Raw genomic sequence first — 21,753 nt, 5'->3', positions numbered from 1 at the left:
ACAAACTCCCCCGTAAACAACAATCATGAACAACACACTGTTCAGGTAGATTGACTTGGTACATGTACATACCAATAGTATAACAGACCACTCCTACAACAAACTCCCCCGTAAACAACAATCATCAACAAAACACTGTCCAGGTAGATTGACTGGGTACATGAACATACCAATAGTATAACAGATCACTCCTACACAACTCATCCGTAAAAATAAACAACAACAACCAGCAACCAGCAACCAACAACACACTGTACTTGTAACTTGACTGGGTACTTGATACCAAATGTATGGTGGGGGGAAATACGATTCACGTCCTTTTCTTTGTATGTTAACCGTTACATATGCCGTACTACATTAACATTAATTTGTATGGATGATATTTCCTTTTATTTCAAATTTGAATTATTGGAAGTTGAAATACGTAATATGATGTTTATTTAAATTTTCTTTTGATTTCAATGTTATTTTTGGTAGAATCAGAAACATTGACATTAATCGTGCATCTCTTTTCCTAAACATTGATTTTTTGAAGATCTTAAAAAAATAACCAAGATTAAAGTTGGGAGACCTTGGATTTGAATTACTTTCAAGTCATTCGTACTTGAATTGATGAATTTAAATTTCCGTGGTGTATGCAATAATTGCACACTGTTTTGGAATAGTTTATGGAAATGCAATGAAAAATCCGAGGTAACCATGATAGTTACAAGGGAAGTTACAGATGTTTAGGTTACAATAAAGTGGTGTTTGATCTTTAACTTATACATTCATAATAGTAGATTTCTTTATTTTCAATAATTATTAATTCTCCAATTGTAATGGGCCCGATCTTGTGCCGAAATTCAATCGTTATCATCCATAAATATAAAAAAAATATAAACTTTACCATAAACTGACACTACTATAACTTACAAATGTCTTATATTAGAATTATGTTTTTGAACAACACTAAATTATAGACAAACATAACTTGGCAAACAAAAATATTGAATTATATTTTACAATAACACACGACTTTCAATACACATGTATGCCTTTGAACTCGGTGATGTTGAATATCAATGTGAGAGAACAGTCTGTCAAGTGTGCGCCATTGTTATAAGATCCGACAGAGGTAAAGTGTTAATTTTGTATTGATGAGCTTACTGCAGTGTTGACTTTACCCTTCAAAGCGTCTAAATATGACATCTGTGTACGATTATTTACGTGAAATATTTCATTTCAACCAGTAATGAACATCGATAAGTCAATAAAACTAAGGACTAATTAAGACAAAGTCTTATATCCATATAGTGCAAAGTTAATTTGTTTTTAACACTTCGGTTGACTAATCGAAATTTGAAAAATAAAGTAATATAAGTTTATCTCGATAGTTGATCTAATTTGTCGTTTACTAATTGTAAATGATATATGGAGGAGTATATTAGAGTGTTACAACAGATATTTATCCAATATCATAATTGGTGTAATAATATTTGTAAATCATTCAATAATACTCCTCGGTACAAGCGACTTATTATAATATTGATAATAATAAAGTTAAAGGACATATTATTGCCTGATGCCCTTCTTAAACTGGTCTTAACCTTTTTAAACTGCAAAGGAGATCTAGATAGAGGGCACAATAACCGTGTTTTGTTAGTCATGAGTCATCATTTAAACATAGCCCACATTCGATCACTTCCGGTCACTTTCATGAGATATATCCTTTCTTCCGCCGTTTACCATGTTTACTTATAAAATACTTTTCAAATAAAAACGTATTTTACCATGTTTACTTATAAAATACTTTTCAAATAAAAACGTATATTCTTATACAAATGGTAAGGAAACTGTTAAAAACACAACATAATTATGTTTATGGTTAAATGATACTAAATGTAAAAAAAAAACACAATAAGTTGACATCTTTAACATATTATTAAACATGTTGAAATTCTTAACGTTTTAAAACTTCGACACAAAGACACAAACATTTTCCAAAATCATATCGTACAACATCTCCTTTATGAAGTGAATTATAATTAGATGCATACTTATTGCAGTTTATTAATAAATGCGAAGATGTGGCATTGTTTTCATGATAAGGAACCACAAAAATGCATCATCAAAACGGTGGTAACTTTTTACCGTACTAAATAAAATGAAATGACGTCCCTAATGAACCCATAAAACTGTGACGAAATACGCACTCCAATAAAAATGTCCATTAAACCAGAAGCCACAATTCTCTAAGAGAGAATTAATTAGTACATTTTCTCAGAAGGATATTTCCCACTGGATGTGGTCCTATTAGTTTAACATGTTTAGTATTCATGACATGATTTGTTACTGGTATAATAGGCTATTCTAGTTAAAATATTAACACTAACTTTCTTCAAAGAAGTTGCTAATTACAAAAGGTTATCCTGTATATATCAAAAACAGCGAAACGAGACAAAATCACGCTTAAATGGTCAATTCAAATCTTTGCCTTTTCATGTAAAACTAATGTTGATGAGATTTAATCAATTTAAAATTGAAAGATGTTTTGTTTTATGTATGATAATAGATTTTTTTTAGATATATAAAATACATATACTTGAAACTTTTAAACAGACACAGGTAGCATAGGACATAGGAAGCCGTTGGATGTTTAAAACAAAGGTTTGATCATTTTTTTTTAATGTTTTGTCAGTATATATAAGTATCAAAAGGAGATCTACGGTTTAAAAGTTGACATTTTTTTAAGGTGTTTTTATTGTTGTTCACTTAAATCCTCATCGACGATCATTACTAGATTTAATACCAATCTCTTATAATTGTTAATATTTTCTTAATATTGTAGATAATGCATGATTTTAGGTAAAAACATATAATTCTTATTTTATATTATTTTCAGAGAACTAATACAGGATGCACCGTTTTAGAGATAAAAACAGTTTAGTATGTCTTCATAACGTAAAACAGTAAGTCAAAGGACATCTCCTTAGAAACCGTTGTTAGAACCATACTCGCCATGAACATAAGTACCAATCTAGACGACAAGTCAGTCTTGCCAAACGACAATACAAATTATGAAGTCAAGCGTGGTATTTCAGAAACAACGAAAAACACAGCTGATATTGGAACTACGTTTTCTATGTCGGACTTATGGCCGTTCATATGTGATGACAACGACACCTGGTGTCTGTTTAATGATACGTCATGGATATCAAACAGCACAGCGGAAGTGACGACAGGGTTAACAACAGATATGGTAACATTAAACACTACCGGTGATTTTCATAATTCTACAGAGGAAACAGATGTACTTGCTGCCAACAGATACTGGCTTTTCGCATTGTTGTTTTTCCCGCTTTTAACTGTGTTTGGAAACGTCCTTGTCGTTATGAGTGTTGTTCGTGAAAGACAGTTGAAAACAGCCACGAATTATTTTATATGTTCCCTTGCCGTAGCGGACATAATGGTCGCCGTAGTAGTAATGCCACCAGCTGTTTACTTAGAGGTATTATTATTAGATTTAATGTTCACGCCAAACCTCGGCAAACCTCGTAAAGATATACATTCTACTAAGCGATGTGTTTTTGTTTGTCACACTTTAATATTTTGAAGTTATGTGTCCCTCTTTTTCCATTTTTAGCAGCTTAACGACGTCATGATTTAACGAACAACATTGGCTTGGGTAGTGGCATTTTTTTTCGACAGGAAACACGTATTGACCTGAAACCCTGTGAAATGCTCAGACTGATTTTTTTACAATGTTGAATTTTCATAAGAGGTTAGATAAAATTGAGAATTGAAATAGGGAATGTGTCAAAGAGACAACAACCCCACCATAGAGCAGACACCAGCTGAAGGCCACCAATGGGTCTTCAATGCAGCAATACACTCCCCCATCCGGAGGCGTCCTTCAGCTGGCCCCTTAAACAAATATGTACAAAACAAGTTCAGTGATAATGAACGTCATACTAAACTCCGAATTATACACAAGAAACTAAAAATTAAAAATCATACAAGACTAAAACAGGACAGAGGCTCCTTACTAGGGACAGGCGCCAAATTGCGGCGGTGTTAAACATGTTTTTTTTTAGATCTCAACCCTCTCCCTATACCTCTAGCCAATGTAGAAAAAAAAGCACAACAATACGTATAGTAAATCTTAAACTCAGTTTGAGAGAAGTCCGAGTACCGATGTCAGAATATGAGACAAAAGAAAATGAACAAAATTACAATAATACATAAATAACAACAGACTACTAGCAGTTACTGACATGCCAGCATCAGACCTCAATTAAACTGATTGAAAGATTATGTCTTCATCATATGAATATCAGGCACAATTCCTCCTATATAGTATTATACGATCATGTATTATATGAGAAGAACCTAACCCGTGTCATGCCAACAACTGGTTTTAGAATAAATGTGTTTAATTCCGATGAAAAGACCCTATAAGAGAATCAATATTAAAGCCCAAAATATGCAATCTTAATGACCTGACAACAGTATCGTAACTATATACCTTCTTAATAAGTCTGTTTAAAGGTTTTGTTAGCTTTGAGGTGAACACTGACATTTTTGTGCTTTGTAGAGAATATTACCATAAAAGATTGGATGTGAAATTCCTGAACGTACAAGATGTCTGCATGTTGATTTATATTTACGAATGATTTCCTTATACCGATGATAAAATTTAGTAAATGTTTTTACTAGTTTGTAATATAAAAACCCTGGTGTAATAACTTTTCAGTAAAACAAAAATTTCTCTCGCTAAAGTCTTATACGTTAGATGAATACATTCGGTGTGACGTTAACCCTGAGTAATGTATAAGGCGATCCATCCCTTAAATGTTGCAGTCATAATTTAAAACCATTTGATTGGAATGTAATGATATTACAATTAATTTCTTTAAAATATTTTTAGTGAATCAATGTATATCTCTTGATGTTTGGATTGCTCCGGTCTCTTTTGTGAGTTAGTGTCTTTCGAACAGTTAAACGGAAGAAATTGGATGATCACTTTCCGGTTAATTTCAACACGTGATGTGTAAGAGATTTGACGCCTTTACTTATAACGCAACTGCTATACTTGCATTGCTTACTGTCAAAATATCTTTCCTCGTATGAAATGTTGTCAACTATTTCCATCATATTTTTGTTAACCTTTTAACCAACAAAAACATGCGTCTAAAATCTTTCTGGTTTCTTCATTGAAATAAACGTTATGGTTGGCATTATCTCGATAAAAAAATACTGCTTTTGGGACAGCAATATTGCTTTCGAAATTGATATGTCTATCAATACTGATATCCTTGGACAGTTAAAACATCATGATTATACCATTTTGTTTAAAATGAATAGAACGTAAATATACATGCCCTTTGAGCAGTGGTATTTAATTTAACATTGATAATTCCTTCGCTTGCGACACGGGTATCATTTTTGTTTTTGTCAAAACTACTACTCCTTCGACCGACTTTATAATGACAACGTCCGCAGGATAAACACCTTTTAGGTAAAATAAAAAAAATGTTACATTTATTAGAATTTTCGAATTCCTTCTATTAGGTATTGACAATTCACTTGGGGGATAGCGGAATTAGGTATAATTGGCAATTCACTTGAAATATATGACTTACTTGTTGACAATGTACTTGTGGTAACCTATTTTGGTAACTGCAATTTATAATTACCTGGGATAACAAAACTGACTATTGTCAATTTACTTGGGATAGCGAAATGAAGTATTGACAATTAACTTTGAAACTCAACATATACCCCACAAAATTTACCAAAGACGAAATCTTTTTGTTTTATGTTCCAACGTCGAAAGATAAAAAATGTATTTTTCAGAACTACAAACAACGTTATAATGATTGGTTTTCAAAGTTGTCAACGAAACTTATTTTTAGATCACTAACAGCAATCAAAGTCAAGCTTCCGAGACTGTATCTACCTACATTGTAAATTAGCGGAGGTGTGCATTGGATGTACATACCGAAAAAATTTAAAAAAATCTGAAAGAATTCACAAATTTTCCCCTTCTTGAAATGATATCAAAACCATTGTCTCTTAAGGATGTTTGCTTGTCATGTTTTGGACTTTTTGTCATATTTTCGAAATCCTCTGGTTTTATCCATTTAAATGTCTTAAAAAAAAATGCCCATGAACCCCCATATTTCTTTTTATAAATCTTTTCCATGTACAATTATAAGCCATTTGTAAAAGTCTTATAAAATTTTATTTATTTTTGAATAGTTTTTGAGAACTTTAACTGGTCAATGATAAAGCTATGAAAAGTCAAGAGAGAACATTTTCCCACCAAAATTTCAATGGCTAATATCTCAAAAACAAGTACATTGACCCCTACATTTTTTTTGCTTTTTTGATTCTTCAATTAATCCCCTATCACTATATACTAGTTTAAAGGAAAGTTATTTATTATGAAACTGGGCAGCAAACATCCTTAAACACTTTAAAAAAGTTCGAAACATCCGAAGTTAATTTTGAATAAAAATGGCTTTGTTTCATTTTAAAGTTTATATACAGTCAAACGTCTTGTTTTAGTATAAGTTGAAATTTTAAATTTGAAAAATAAAAACTCTGATTCAAGCAAAAACAATCTCTGAAACTGACATTTTTACAGTACTTGATTTCTTGATTGACAATATATTTTTGTTACGTTTGAAGGATGACTTGTGCTTGTCAACAAACAACGGAATTCCCATTTGAGACAAACTTGCTCCTTCTACTTGCTGACTTATTCATTAAAATATAATACGAGACAGGTTGCAAACTACTATTTACACTATAAGATAATGTCCTTTGACTGCAGAATTCACCACAACGTTCGTTGACTATGTTGAACACATTGTACTTGAAATAAGGAATACAACAGACACAAATAATTCTGATTCTATCTTGACTTTGTCTATACGTTTACAAGGAGAGTTGAGTGAGAACAAAACTTTACGACAGAAGGGAATAGTTCAGTTTTCAATTTCCAATATCTCAGCAGCGCCTGTATATGAAGTCTTTGGTAGGAGTTTTTGACAAACTTATGTTTCAGATATAATAATGCTGAATCCTGTAAACTGCTGTCTTTGTTAATTCTTTCCTGTATTACACATACAATTTGAAATGCTTATTCATGAATGATAGAATCTACCAATCATAAACATTATATGTCCAAGCCTCAGGACATCTTAATAATTTTCATTTGATCCGCTTTACTGTGGGTTTCTGGTACAATTTGACTTCGATTAGACTCATTATGTGTTTGACAAATCAATAATCAATATAGTAATTACAGTCACATATTAAAAACACTATGATTAATTCAAGTTTTTTGTAATAACATACTGGTAGAAAAAACAATTATTAGTTCTTGTGTTTTACTTTTATTATGTTCTTAATTAGCTCTTCAGAATTGACAAACGTCATAGTTGCTTTCAAAAAAGCTGTTCAGTTTTCGAGAGTTTAATATACGTTCTAATTGTGCTGGAAATGAAAACACAAGTGAGCACAAGTATTTAATTACTCATACTTAGAAAAAATCTCAAGGTAGAAACATTATATATCTTTGAAATTAAATGCACTGTTACTACATCATGTAAGGCTTGCTGAACCATTTGTACGAAACATGAAAGTTTCATTTCAAAGTCATCCTATGGTTCCAAACTAGCTTTTGATTGTTAATTACACTATAGTACATATAACCCTGTATTATAATGTGGAAGATATCAACCTTTTTGTAAATGTACTTTTATGCAATGACGAGGTAAATAGTTCTCTTCTTTACCCGACTTCCTCCTCCAATATAAACCGTCTACCACGAAATAACCAGCAGTACTGAACGTGGCGTTAAACACCAATCAATAAACACAAATCACTTAGAAACATCAGCGGGAAATAGAGATGTCTCTTTTAACGACACTCATAGTGACTGTGTATACAATGGTGTCTTTGAAACATGAGTTTTTGTGACTTCAAAATTTGGCGAAGGGACGACAACGGAAAAGAAATGAAACATTTATCAAAGAAAAACAGCATGGCAACAAAAAATAGAAAAAAACAACAGATAAAAAAACTAACACCACATATGACGAATTGAAACATTAAACAAGCCCATAAAACACTACGCAGATGAACAGAGATTGAAAATTCTGCAGAGGGTAATGGTATAGTGCATAATGAATAATAAAATACTAATATAACAGGGGTAAATCGTGATCTTAAATCTTCATTTGTCCTAAAAGCATCATTGACGAATTAAAGGACATCGAAAACAAAAAAGACACGCATTTCACAATTCTTTCTATAAAGTAACGAGTCGCAACGAAGGACACAATATGATAACAGAAAAAAGATTCTAGCTTTTTTTGTCTATCAAATTTCCTGTGAAAACAATAACGGAGTCAGTTTCTTACATTAATGCGACAACAACCAAATTCCATATTTTAAAATAACCCCGCAATCTTAAAGATTGTAATGTGTAGATTATTTTATTGTTTTCCACACGTGTATAATTTGTAAAGTACAAAATCGCACCCGCCTCTTTATTTATTTATGTGCAATTTGATTTCCCGGACTACTTTTCTAGCTTCTTCATCTCACGTGACACATTCTGACGCACTTTATATGATTTACCAGTGATTTATTGTATCGTAGAGGCATAAACTAAATCTCCATGGAGTAGTTTTCTTTACTTATTTGAGAGTATTTGTCTAGTATGGTTGAACACTATGATATAATACCTTCTGAAGTATCTATAAATTGTCCCGTTTAATCATCCTAATTTGTTTTGTTGTTATGGAATGGCGAATAGACGCAATTGTTGTTTTTCTTAAAAGGTTATGGATATTTGAAGAAGTTTCTTTGGAATTTTCGATACAACCAGACTCGATTATTTTGTGAATAGCTTCTTTTTGACATATTATTATAATATTCGTTTGTAAATATCCATCTTTCCCCCAAAAAATGATATCTCACCGTCTACAATCATTTGTTCAAAATTAATTATGCACTAACAGTAATTTATCAATGCCTTAGCCGATATTTCTTTTCTTTACTTCAAATGCATGTCTTTAATTTATTGTGTCCAAAACCTCGCTTTATAGAACATATGTTCATATGTAACAATAATTGTTATGCAACTGATTTGATTTAATTTGAAAGTTACATTTTATATTAATTGATTAGAGATCTAGCTGAAGCGAGGTTGCTTTATTCTTCAATTCAACGTAGACCCATTGTATTAATGTTTCTGATTACTACATAAACGGTGATTTTTCACACTATAAATGTAGGTAACGATAACAACGATCCTTCTAAAGTTAATTTGGTGAAATGTTTTGTTATAATGACAATTTATTTTAAAAGGATCAACTAAAAACTGTTTGAGAAATATTTTAGATGATAATTATTATATTTATACTCTTCTAGTAATAAAATCATATCTGAATATACAGGAGAAAAGCTTCCGAATATACTTGAGAAAGGGTTCCGAATATACAAGAGAAAGGGTTGATATTGGTTTTTTTCTAAAGATTTGTATACAGTTATGTTTAGAGACTATAGCTATACTATTGCTAAAAAATCTGAATATTTAGTGATTTGGAACTTATATTGCTAATATTATAAACGAAAACTTTTTTTATATTTTCATTTGACCCTTTTTTTCAAAAATAAATAAACAATGGGTTTTATACTACATTGCAAATACAAGACAATACGCTACTTTATTTAAGAATCACGTCTTACTTCATAACAAATACAAAAAGGTTACTATACCATAGACATAAACATACAAGATCTACTCTAAAAGAGTTATGAGAAAAACATCATGGGAAATAAGTTTACAAAATTACATTGTATCTGCAATATTAAGACAAAAGTAAACAGAGACTTTATAATATTTTTTTTACAAATCTTCGTCTTTCTTTTAGAATATCATTCACAACAAAGGTGTATTATCCGACACTCCATTGCAAGAAGTATATTTTAATTAAAAAAATAAAAAATAACACCCCCTGAAAAAACGCAAAAAAGTAAAAACCACAAGACTTTGGAGTAGCTTTCGGTGAACAAAATGTAATGTTTCATCTAAGTAGTTGCTCACACTCCCTTACACATCTTTAGTTCCAAGGTGTGTCTGCAGATGTATTAAACTTAACGTCACAGCCTTTCTTTCTTCTGTTGGTCATTCAAGGTTAGCATTTATTACATCTCTTGTTTACCCAATTTAGCTTCAATATAATTATATTATAGTTGTTTCTCAACAAATTTTCATTTTTATAACTAGTTAGAGAAGGATGGTTACCATTCAAGGTTGTTTATAGCAAACACGTCTTTGAGGTTTTCCACACTGCACAGATGAGGAGCTCACCAAGATTTGCGTAGGAAAATTGAAACAGATATCAAAATTAGTTCATTTATTGTCATTCACTTTTGCATCATTATTAAATTTAGTAACAATCTATCAATTTCTACTGTCTTTTGTTATCGTTTCTAATTATTTAATTATTCCCGACAGTGACCTGTTAAGCGCTAAAACACGAGAACGAGATGTATTTTGCAGGCACCGCGTAAAAAATAACAATACAAGATGTTGATACTTTTGAAGCGTATGATATCAGATGGGGTCATATCACAATCGTGACAGACATTAATATTTTTGGAACACGTGATAGGACGTGAAGGACCATGGTCTACATAATTGTGTTCTGTCGATCAATACAAAATAGCTAAATAAACAGTAAATGATTTTAATCCATACAGGGTTGTTTTTGAGTGTGTGTGACAGTTGCCTTGTTATAGATACTTTAATTTGGCAATATTAAATCCATTACATGTTTTGAATTTTAAAGAAAAAAAAAAGTTATAATCGAAACAAGACCATAAAAAATTAAAAAAAGAATACCTTCCGATTATATTTTAAATTTTCCCAGTACATGAGATGACTAGAAAGAAATCCGAGACTACTGAACTACTGAACAGTAGTCTCAGAGAAAAACCAACACATTAATGAAGAATTAAAAACGGGCAAAGATTTAAAATCGATTCTTTTATGATAGAGACAGAGGATATAGATATAAATACAAAAAGCCATTAGTATATTACCTACATAAAATCATTGTTAAAAATGCATAAACTGACAAATCAAATGCTGAAATAATTAGCTCAAAATGACAGGTCAACTCAAAACAACCTTTATAAAAGCCATCATGATATAACTTTATACTGAAACACTTTTGTCCCTTTCATTAGGCTTTCTTCAAAGAAATTGCTAATTTTAGATGTAAAATTATGACGTTATAGCCGTTTTATGATGGTATCTGAGTAGCCTGTACATACTGCTGACATATCATGTTGTGATGTAATGCGCGGTTGATGGCTTTAGGATACCAACAATTAGATTCATAGTTTATGATGGACTCTCGCTACAAGGAAGAGGATTGTTAGAAGTATTTGTTAATAATGTTTTATCTAAAATTTAACAGCGCCAAGGTCTTGTATTCAAAGAACCAATTAACGAAGCACTAGCCACTACCACGTGATCAGTTTATTTGATAGCCGTTCACTCGTTGCACTCGCTGCACTCGATTATTCTGTATTATACTATAAGAGATAACTAGTGTGTGGGAAAACGAATTGCACTCTAAAATATTAAAATGCATACCAAAGGATATATAAAAATTCCTTCGATCCGAGTTCCGTTTCTATCATTAATGAATTCGTTGAAATTCTTTTAAGTATTCAGAGTAATTTAAAAACAATTTTTAATGAGGAGACCTAAAGCTAAACATGGGAATTTCTAATTGTTATTACAAGATATTACGTAAACACGACAAAAAAATATTTGTAAAGAAAACTGAAATATTATCAATTATTATTATAGAATGATTAACGTTGAACATTGTAAATGTACAAATTTACGAAACAACAATTTTCTTACAAACATATATATACAATATATAAAACATGTGTAAAACGATCCAAACAACTAAATAAAAAAGTAAAATCATAAAAAACTGAATTCCGAGGTAAATTCAAAACGGAAAGTCTCTCATCAAATGGCAAAATAAAATGATAAAACACATTAAACGAATGGACAGCAACTGTCATAATCCTTACTTGGTACAGTCATTTTCAAATGTAGAAAATGGCGAATTGAGCATTGTTTTATAGCGCTTAACCTCTCACGTGTATGATAGTTGTATCAAATTCCATTATATTTATAATGATGCAAAACAGACATACTAGGTAGAATTGTCAAATATCGTCTCTTATGTTGTACTGTTATACCACTGTCCCAGGTTAGAGGGAGGGTTGGGATCCCGCTAACATGTTTATCCCCGCCACATTATTTATGTATGTGCCTGACCCAAGTCAGGAGCCTGAAATTCAGTGGTTGTCGTTTGTTTATATGTTACATATTTGTTTTTCGTTCATTTTTTTTATATAAATAAGGCCGTTAGTTTTCTCGTTTGAATTGTTTCACATTGTCATATCGGAGCCTTTTATAGCTGACTATGCGGTATGGGCTTTACTCTTTGTTGAAGGCCGTACGGTGACCTATAGTTGTTAATGTCTGTGTCATTTTGGTCTCTCGTGGACAGTTGTCGCATTGGCAATCATACCACATCTTCTTTTTTATATATACAACAGTCATCACTGTGTCATAATCTCATTTAGAACAAAAACAGACAAATATTTAACAAAGAAACACAAAAAGCATCTATCAAAATTTAAAACCACATTCATTTCTAAGAGTCGCGTGTTTGGCGTCAGAATATAAACGTCAATATAAAATAATTAAAGTATTTTCAAAATTATAATTTTACATTTAGTGGACATAACAAATATTTTTGGGCAATTATCTTTCATTCTTTAGTATCTATGATGAGTGCATTGTTAAGTAATTGTACCATCGTCTTGTATTCGTGCATGCGTTGTCTTCTGACCAGCAGATACATTCAATTTTTCCTTTTGACCATTTCGTTCGTACTTTAAAATTGTAATTTTATGTCGTCTTATTCTAGTATTTATGACTGCTAGTATACCAACTGTTGGTTGGGAAATATGCTTCATTTTGAATTACATAGAATAAAGATCAGATATGCAATCCAGAGTAAGATATCCTTTCACCTATGAGGACATAATCTGCATTGTAAAACATTATAACTGCATTTGTATCTCTAAAAGACAAGAGCGTCTGTCAGCTAACTGAATATTCTTATAATTACGTTGACCGGTCACCCATGTATAATCAAATCACTGCCAGACATTGAGGAATGAAGCAATAATATTTATATTGGAAATTGTATTAGTGTAAACAATATCCGATATAATTTAGTATCGTGTTTGTTGCTGATACAACAAGTGCCCGTTTGCCGTCCAGTAATATCACCCAGGCAATAAACAATACTGTCGATGCTCGGAGATCAATGATTATATTATTGAATGATCATTGCTGTGTAGCTACCACTTACAAACTTAAAATGCTATCATTTCTCCGGGATTAATCTCACAATTATCCATATAACGTGATTTACTAGAGCGCTTAATTCTATTACAAAGTTTTTCTCAGTAGGAACCATACAATGACATTTCTTTGTCAAGTTGCGTGTTTTATTCACAGTATGGGCTCAGATGTTAAGTAGTTCCTCCATATTTAACTTGTTTATTTTAATGAAAATCGCCAGGACGTTGATAAAAACGACATTTACGATTGTTTTCAGGAAATATCAAATAGAAGTTAGTTTTATTAGTTATATAAAGCCATATTTGTCCTCATTTCAAACAATAAAACATCAATTTGATGCTTTTCCTTTATTTGATTACATATCACATATTTGCCTGGAAACATAAAACCTTATAACAACTTCAGATTTTATTACTTTGCTAATATTATACTTTTGAGATTAGTTGATACCTTTAACACATTGAAAGGCTGTGATTTCTTTTTCAACATGATCTCCGCCAGATATTTTATTGATATAGTCTATGGTTTCCTCTTTAAATTTCAAATTAACTTCCTTTTACAAAATACTTTTCCTTTACGACTTTCTTGAGACGTTTATATTGCTGTAAGGTACATGCACTGAGTTGTCATAGTAGACGTTATTTTTTTAATAATAATTAAATGATGTGGTATGCTTTTCTTCGAGTATATGGATTTAAGTGAACATTCAATATTTATGACATTATGTTCTACTTTCTCAAACTCGAGTTATTTTTTGCGTAAAACATTTTTTATTAGTTTGATGGTGCCCAATTCTATGGTTATTTCTTGAAAAACGACGCGCCGGTGATTATTTGATTTTTTTCCTTAGTTTGATTTATTTATTAAAAACATTAGTTTGTTTAAGAACTTCTTACGCATATACATATCTGTTATATAAAAATGTTTTAAGTATAAACGGGCCATTACACCTTAAAAGAATCGAAACAGTTCGGTAGAAATAAGTATTCTAATCCCGCTGCAAATGTTTGCATTGCCTAAGTCAGGAATCTGAAGTACAGTAGTTGTCGTTTGTTTATGAAATTTGTACGTGTTTCTTGTTTTTTCTCGTGTTTTATATAGATTAGACCGTTGGTTTTCTCGTTTGAATGGTTTTACACTAGTAATTTTGGGGCCCTTCATAGCTTGTTGTTCCATGTGAGCCAAGGCTCCGTGTTGAAGGCCGTATAATGGTTTACTTTTATAAATTGTTATTTGGATGGAGAGTTGTCTCATTGGCACTCACACCACATCTTCCTATATTTAATAATTCAAATCACATGCAACAAGAATGTAAATGACGAATATTTAAAAGATGATTCAAGTGTAGTTTCTTTTTAAAGAAGATAGTTTGCATGATTCATTCAGGTTCTGTAGATGGAAGGTGCTTGTTATGATCCATTTAGGTACTTTAGATAGAAAATCGGTTTGGTATTTAATTTAGGTTCTGTAAATTGCAGAAGATTCTACTGAACCATCTATAAATAGAAAATGATTCGAGTGATTTATTCAGGTTTTGTAGAAAGAGTGTAACGTTGTTGATCCACTCAGGATCTGTCAGTAAAAGATGATTTTAACCATCAATAATTTATATTCTGTGGATAGAAAATCATTATTGTGATCCAAAAAGGTTCTATAAATGGAAAAAAAAACTGATAATCCATTCTGGTCTGCACATTTTTGACGATTCTTCTAATACATCGAGGTTTTGTTGGTAGAAAAGGACTATTACGAACTATTCAAGTTCTACAAATTAACGTTGATTCAACTAGTCCATTCAGGTTCTATACTTAATTTAGTTTTGTGGTAGATTCAGGTTTTATAAGTTGATTTTGGTTCTACTGATTCATTCAGTTACTTCATTCAGATTTGGTTTGTGATCCGGATTTGTTTCAGTTAAATCGATTTATGACTATTGAACAGCGGAATACTACTATAACAGGTATCGTTTATGGACCATGATGCTACTGGTCCAAACAGGTTTCGTTGATAGACTATGATTCTACTGGTCTAAACTGGTTTCGTTTATAGACCATGATTCTACTAGTCCAAACATGTTTCGTTGAAAACCATTATTCTACTGGTATAAACAGGTTTCGTTGATAGACCATGATTCTACTAGTCCAAACAGGTTTCGTTGATATACCGTAATTCTACTGGACCAAACAGGTGTCGTTGATAGACCATGATTCTACTGGTCCAAACAGGTTTCGTTGATAGACCATGACATTACTAGTCCAAACAGGTTTCGTTGATGGACCATGATTCTACTGGTCCAAACAGGTGTCGTTGATAGACCATGATTCTACTAGTCGAAACAGGTTCCGTAGATAGAAATGATTCTTGTGATCCATTTAGGATCTAAAGATAAAAGATGATTTTGGTGTTTCCTTTATGATCTGTTCAAACAATATGATTGAATGATGAAGTATCTGTAGACAAAGAAAGGGGGATTTCAAGTTTTGTTTTTTATCTTACTTTTTAGCATCTATATTGAGAGAGACCATTCTATGAATCCCTCAGTAGGTATTTTCTTTCTTATTGTTTTTCATTGATTTCTGTAAATGATCCTAACTTTAAGTGTCTATTTATCAATATCATTCTCTGATAACGCAATGGTAGTTGGTCTTTTGATTTAATTTTCAACTTTGGAATCCTCTACGGATCTCATGTTTATATAATTCCATTATCAAGATCTTCAATTTCAGACGCAGACGATAATGCATCAGAGATGTATTTTCTTCATGTTTCACGTATAAAATTCTGACATTCAATAGATGTATAAAAGGGAAATATCAAAATATTTATGACAAATGAGTTGATGATTGTAGGTTTTATTATCAGAGACAAAGGAGCAAAGCCATTATTTACATCACATTTATTATAAAATAGAAATATCAAGGAAGAAGAAATGTCATACATTATTACCTAAAGGTTTTGTTCATTACATCATGATCATCATCTAACCGAGAAATATTCTATAAAAGTGTCCAATAAATTCAAGTGTATCATATGGGTTCCTTTTTCTCTGTCATTAAAAAGAAATTTGACGTCAAGAAATACAAGAAAATTATATCAATATTTGAAAAAGGCGATTGAATTACATCAATGCGATGCATATCTATTTTTGTTTGTTAAATACAAGGAAAACATCCCCAAAAACATTATTTCAAAAATTGTGTAAATAATTGGATTTTGTCATTTCATATTTTTGTTTTGTTTACTCAAGGATGAATTTTGATTCCTTAATATACAATTGATTCAATGCGATGCATGTAATGCCGGCGTCACACATTGGCGTATAGACCGGCGTGCACCAAACGTACAGAGAAAATTAACAAAGTCGGTATACGTTAGTTGCACGCCAGAGGAACGCTTAGCAATCGTTAAACACGCACTACATAAGTTTGAAGTACGTCGAAATACAAAGGTATACGCTTGGTGAACGCTACAACTCGTGAAAATTTTTATGCAGCATAAAGATTTTCATCCAGCTGAAGCTTGTGTCTAGCGTGTACCTGTACGCTACACGCACGTTATACATACGCTACAAGCGCGTTTAACTCGCTACAGATAAGTTTGAGACACGTTTAAGGCACGTTGTTTACGCTTCAAGATCGTTCCACTTTAACTAAAACGTATGCGGGTGTGTTTGTAACAAAGACCCCATAATAGAACGTCCAAGACACGACCGATACGCGTCTCAAATACGTTCAAGAAACTTTTTGCCTTCATAGCGTGCATTTCATCTACGTTCGACAAACGCCATGCATACGCCAACAAACATTTATTGAACGCCCGATAAACGCTTATGTACGCTTCTCGTACGCCAAATACACGCTTAAAGCTCGTTGTGCACACGTTACAGATATGATTGACAGGTTGAATGCATAAAAAATTACTAGCGTATTGGCAGCGTACATGATTTTTTAACTCGCCCGGCGTACGTCGGTGCTATACGCTGATGTGTGACACCGGTATTAGATTTAGTTTGTCACATACAAGGAAACATGTTTTTTCAATTTTAAAATCATTTGAAAAAAAGTTTTTGGAATTGTAATTTATCATTGATATCAAGTTTTTGTTATTAACTTGAGGGTGAATTTTGATGTAAAAAAAATCTACAAAGGCGATCTATAAAACTTTTATTTTCATTTGTCACACAATGTATGAATACATTGGAGAGACTAAGAACTGGCATCCATATCAGATGTAATTGATAAAAATACAAATGAACAAATGATCAAGTACTGAACTTCTCGATACAAGGAAAATTAAAGAGTACTTTAAAACGTGATGAGGCGTGAAGTTCTGCTAACATGGACTTCATATTTTACTTTCCATTTCGTACGGATGCAAAAGTTGCATAATCATCCCTTACAGCTTATGGGACATTTCACCTTTGACAGATACGCCTTTCGAATGAATATCGTAGCTTACATTTTGTTAAGAATTTCAGCCAAACTGCATTATCAGGGTATGTTGTTATTCGTTTAAATCTAAGAGATTAGGTAATCCAAGTCTGTAAATATGCTTTCAGTGTGTTTGGAAACTTACTTGTCATCTTCTAACGAGGGACACATATATTCCTATCGCTTTCTGCCGAACAGGAACATCTATTGGCATTGGCGGTCAAATAATAAACCTAAAACAAAGCCAATATTTTTCGATTATATCTGTGATTGGTACACCAGTTACACTTTTCTGTGACATTATTTTTTTATTACATCTGTGATTGGTACAAAATATACACTTTCTTTGACATATGAATTCAAATCCAGTTCTATTTTGTAGGTTGCGCAGTCATGGTTACTCAGTGATGCGTTATGTGATGCATGGGTGGCGTCTGACGTCATGGCATGTACAGCTTCTATATTAAATTTAACGGCCATTAGTGTAGATAGGTTTGTATAAACTTTGATCTCATTTCAAAATTCATTGATACCTAAATATTCATTTATATTCGGTTAAAACAGTTATTATGACAGTAAGTCTTCTAAATATACTTATATTTTTTATTAATTTCAACGACATGACGGGAAACTCAAATACGAAGTTGAAGAGAATAAACATAGAAAATTACAAAACATTTTGCAAATAACATTTAAAGCAATCCACTTGTTCGATCATAAACACATCATGTATACCAGGATCTAAAGGTTGTACACCAGAAGCGTTTCGTCTACTAAAAATTCATCGGGTCGCTCGAATTATAAAATTTAAAGAATATATAAAAAAAAACGAAGTGGAAGAGCAACAATGACCAAAATTTTGAAAGGGTTTGCCAAATACCACGTCTTCTTGTTTTATAATTATGCGTCTAATGTCATATTATTTTCCAGATAATGTACTTAAGGTGTTCGAGTACTTTTAATTTCAATAATAAAAAAGAGAAATGAAAAAAATAAAAGATCCTGAACTTATTTGTTCAAAGTGAAATTTTTTAAAAGGTTACCAGAGTACAAAATGCAAACGAGACACATAAAAATCAACCCCAAAAAGCAAAATATATAAGGAAAATGTGGAGATAATTTGTTTATATTTTGTATTTAATAAGGATAGAATTTGAGTGTATTTTTTTTCTTATTTCAAAGACGATATTTATACTCCTGTGTTTTTACGGTATTTAAATCAAAACATTACAAAAAGGGAAGATAGAAATAGATACCTGGAAATAAACAAGCAATGGTACACAACAATATCAAGTAATAATTTAACCCCATATAAAGGAGAGTCAAACATGAGAGTACACACAGTCGGAAGCGTAGGAACTCAAAACCTAGTGAGACCACGTGCATCTATTCCGTAGCCACAACTTTCAGCAAATTGAAATGACGAAGCCTATGATGATTTTAGATGGTTGTCATGATAGTGAACATGTAGGATTTATGACATATACTGGTCAGTTCAACAACTGAAACTTGATAAACCAAATGATGAAGGTCATTGTAGAATGTAAGACTATATCCCTTCCTTCTTTTAACCCTGTTTTTGGAATTAAAAAAAATGAAATACCCTGTACCAAGTTAGGAATATGGCAGTTGTATCCAAAAGTTCATTTCTATGTATATATAAAGCATTTGCGTTTGTCTTTGTTGCACTTCAGTATTTCTGTTGTTCCGTTGTTTTTCTCTTATAGTTGATGTATTTCCCTCGGTTTCAGTTAGTAGTCTGTATTGGTTTTCCCATAATCCATTTATGACTTTTGAACAGCGGAATACTACTGTTGCCTTTATTAATGAAGACCTTAATCTTGTATTTTCCTAAGATCTAAGCTTTGAGTTGTACGTCACTGTCATGAAAGTTTAAGATGTAAAAGACCTCCTTTACATTTTAGTGTTATGTCGTTGTTCTCCTCTTATATTTAATGCGTTTCCCTCGGTTTTAGTTTGTTATCCCGATTTTGTTTTTTGTCCATGGATTTATGAGTTTTGAATAGCGGTATACTACTGTTGCCTTTATTACGCACTTGTACTTTGTTAATAAAACTAATGAACATTTGCCATTACGGAATACCATAAATACCAATCCTAGAAAACTTAACATTTTTCATTGTTATTTTCAGATTTATAGCAGTGACACAACCAATCAAATACTCGAAACATAAAAATTCCAAACGTGTATTTGTGACGTTAGCATTGACTTGGGTTATTTCCGTAGCAATAGCCGCACCTATAGCATTAGGTGTTAACTATTCCGAAGAACGGAAGCCAGGCTTGTGTGCATTTTTTAATTCTGATTTTCTCATTTATTCTTCCATGGGATCATTTTACATACCTTCCATTATAATGATGTTTTTATACTGGCGAATATGGAGAGTTTTACGTATTCGTGCAAAAGCACAGAAGAAAAAGAAAGCAAAAGCGACAAAGACATCCACTTCAAAAGTTATAGAAAATACCGCTACAATAAATGCCACAAAAACGGAGCCTACTATTAAAACAGGTTTAGCTAAGAGCATGGACAATGGTAAAATATCCACATACAATACGAACAAAGCCCCAAACCAGTTATTAATTCCTGTCTGTGATGACAATGTCAGTAATATGGCCACAAATACCGACTCTAGTGAACGGTATAACGACGACGATAGTGGTCAAAAAAGTCCGGATAGTGCTGACGATGTAGACGAGGAGAAGGAGGCAGAGTTAATTATAAACCCAGTTGCTGTAAGACATGTAGAAATACAAATTGACGGCAATGGAAACGGAACATGTAATGTAGACACTCAAATGGAAACAGAGACAAAGTTTTCATCTACACCGTCCTCGGAACGGCGTGCAAAACCCGGAGAGTTTGAACACAAGTGTCAGTTAATTCCTGTCAATGACACGAAACCAGTAAACGTTTCGAGGCGAAAGGAGAAACGTACTGTAGGAAAGTATTTTCATAGACGAACGAGTAGGAAAAGGAAAGAAAAATCATCATCAAAGCGAGAAAAGAAAGCTACAAAGACATTAGCCATCGTCTTAGGTCAGTAAAAACTTAAAAGACCATTATTTTCAATTAACTCAATGCTGTAAGCTTAGTAAATTATTAAACAACATTTAGTGAAATAAAGATGATTTAATTGTGTAAAAAATAAAACGCATTTTCAATTATTCATGCTTATTAGCAGCAAATTCTTTCTGATACATATAAAAAGAACATTTGCTTAATAATGTTAATTAAGGAAAATACTACCAGTAATGCTTTATAACACTTACCCTTTTAAATATGCATGCCTACGATAATTTGTATTGACAGAAATAGTATTAAATTTATAAAGGCAAACTTAAAAATTATATTTACGGAGCTTGATCTATTTCGATGAAACAAAATGAAAACAACACGTTATAGATTTCATGCATCAACGCACTTTTCTGTATTTACTGTCATATAGAGCGCTCAAATTCGAAGGATGTATAATAACCATAACAGTTGAAAAGCTGTATGATAAAAAAATTACATAAAAATAGGCTAAGCAAAATTCATCTGAAATCAACATTGCATGAGGGCAAACTGTCAATTGTATTTTCATGTGTTTCTCAAAGGTTTTATTTATTTGAGTCCCTTCTCATTTGATATTGAGCAAACCTGTTAAATTTGTTCCAGAAACACTACATCTATTTTTGAGATTTGTTCTATAAATATTATATAAAAAAATTTGGTTCCAGAAACATTATTTTAGAAATTTGTTCCAAATCTGTTTGATACCTTTTTGCTAATGAAAACTGTGCATACATGTTTACCATAAAACACACATAAGATGCAATTAATACTGA

The 21,753-nt window shown here is 31.9% G+C and overlaps 1 protein-coding gene across 3 annotated transcripts in view; it reads left to right on the top strand.

Annotated features, from left to right (window-relative positions):
* The window catches only part of LOC139525507 (dopamine D2-like receptor), a 205,740-nt gene that overhangs the window by 182,826 nt on the left and 1,161 nt on the right, over nucleotides 1–21,753 (top strand). For all 3 annotated transcript variants that reach the window (XM_071320897.1, XM_071320896.1, XM_071320899.1), the window contains 3 exons: nucleotides 2,885–3,490; nucleotides 18,284–18,393; nucleotides 20,055–20,962. In XM_071320897.1, coding sequence (XP_071176998.1) covers nucleotides 3,002–3,490; nucleotides 18,284–18,393; nucleotides 20,055–20,962 — 1,507 coding nt within the window. In that variant the 5' untranslated portion in view covers nucleotides 2,885–3,001. The remainder of the gene's footprint in view (nucleotides 1–2,884; nucleotides 3,491–18,283; nucleotides 18,394–20,054; nucleotides 20,963–21,753) is intronic.

Source organism: Mytilus edulis, chromosome 5, assembly GCF_963676685.1.
Source record: "Mytilus edulis chromosome 5, xbMytEdul2.2, whole genome shotgun sequence".
Classification (NCBI taxonomy): Eukaryota; Metazoa; Mollusca; class Bivalvia; order Mytilida; family Mytilidae; genus Mytilus; species Mytilus edulis.
Note: the sequence above shows the minus strand (reverse complement) of the source record. Positions and strands in the feature narration are given on the sequence as shown.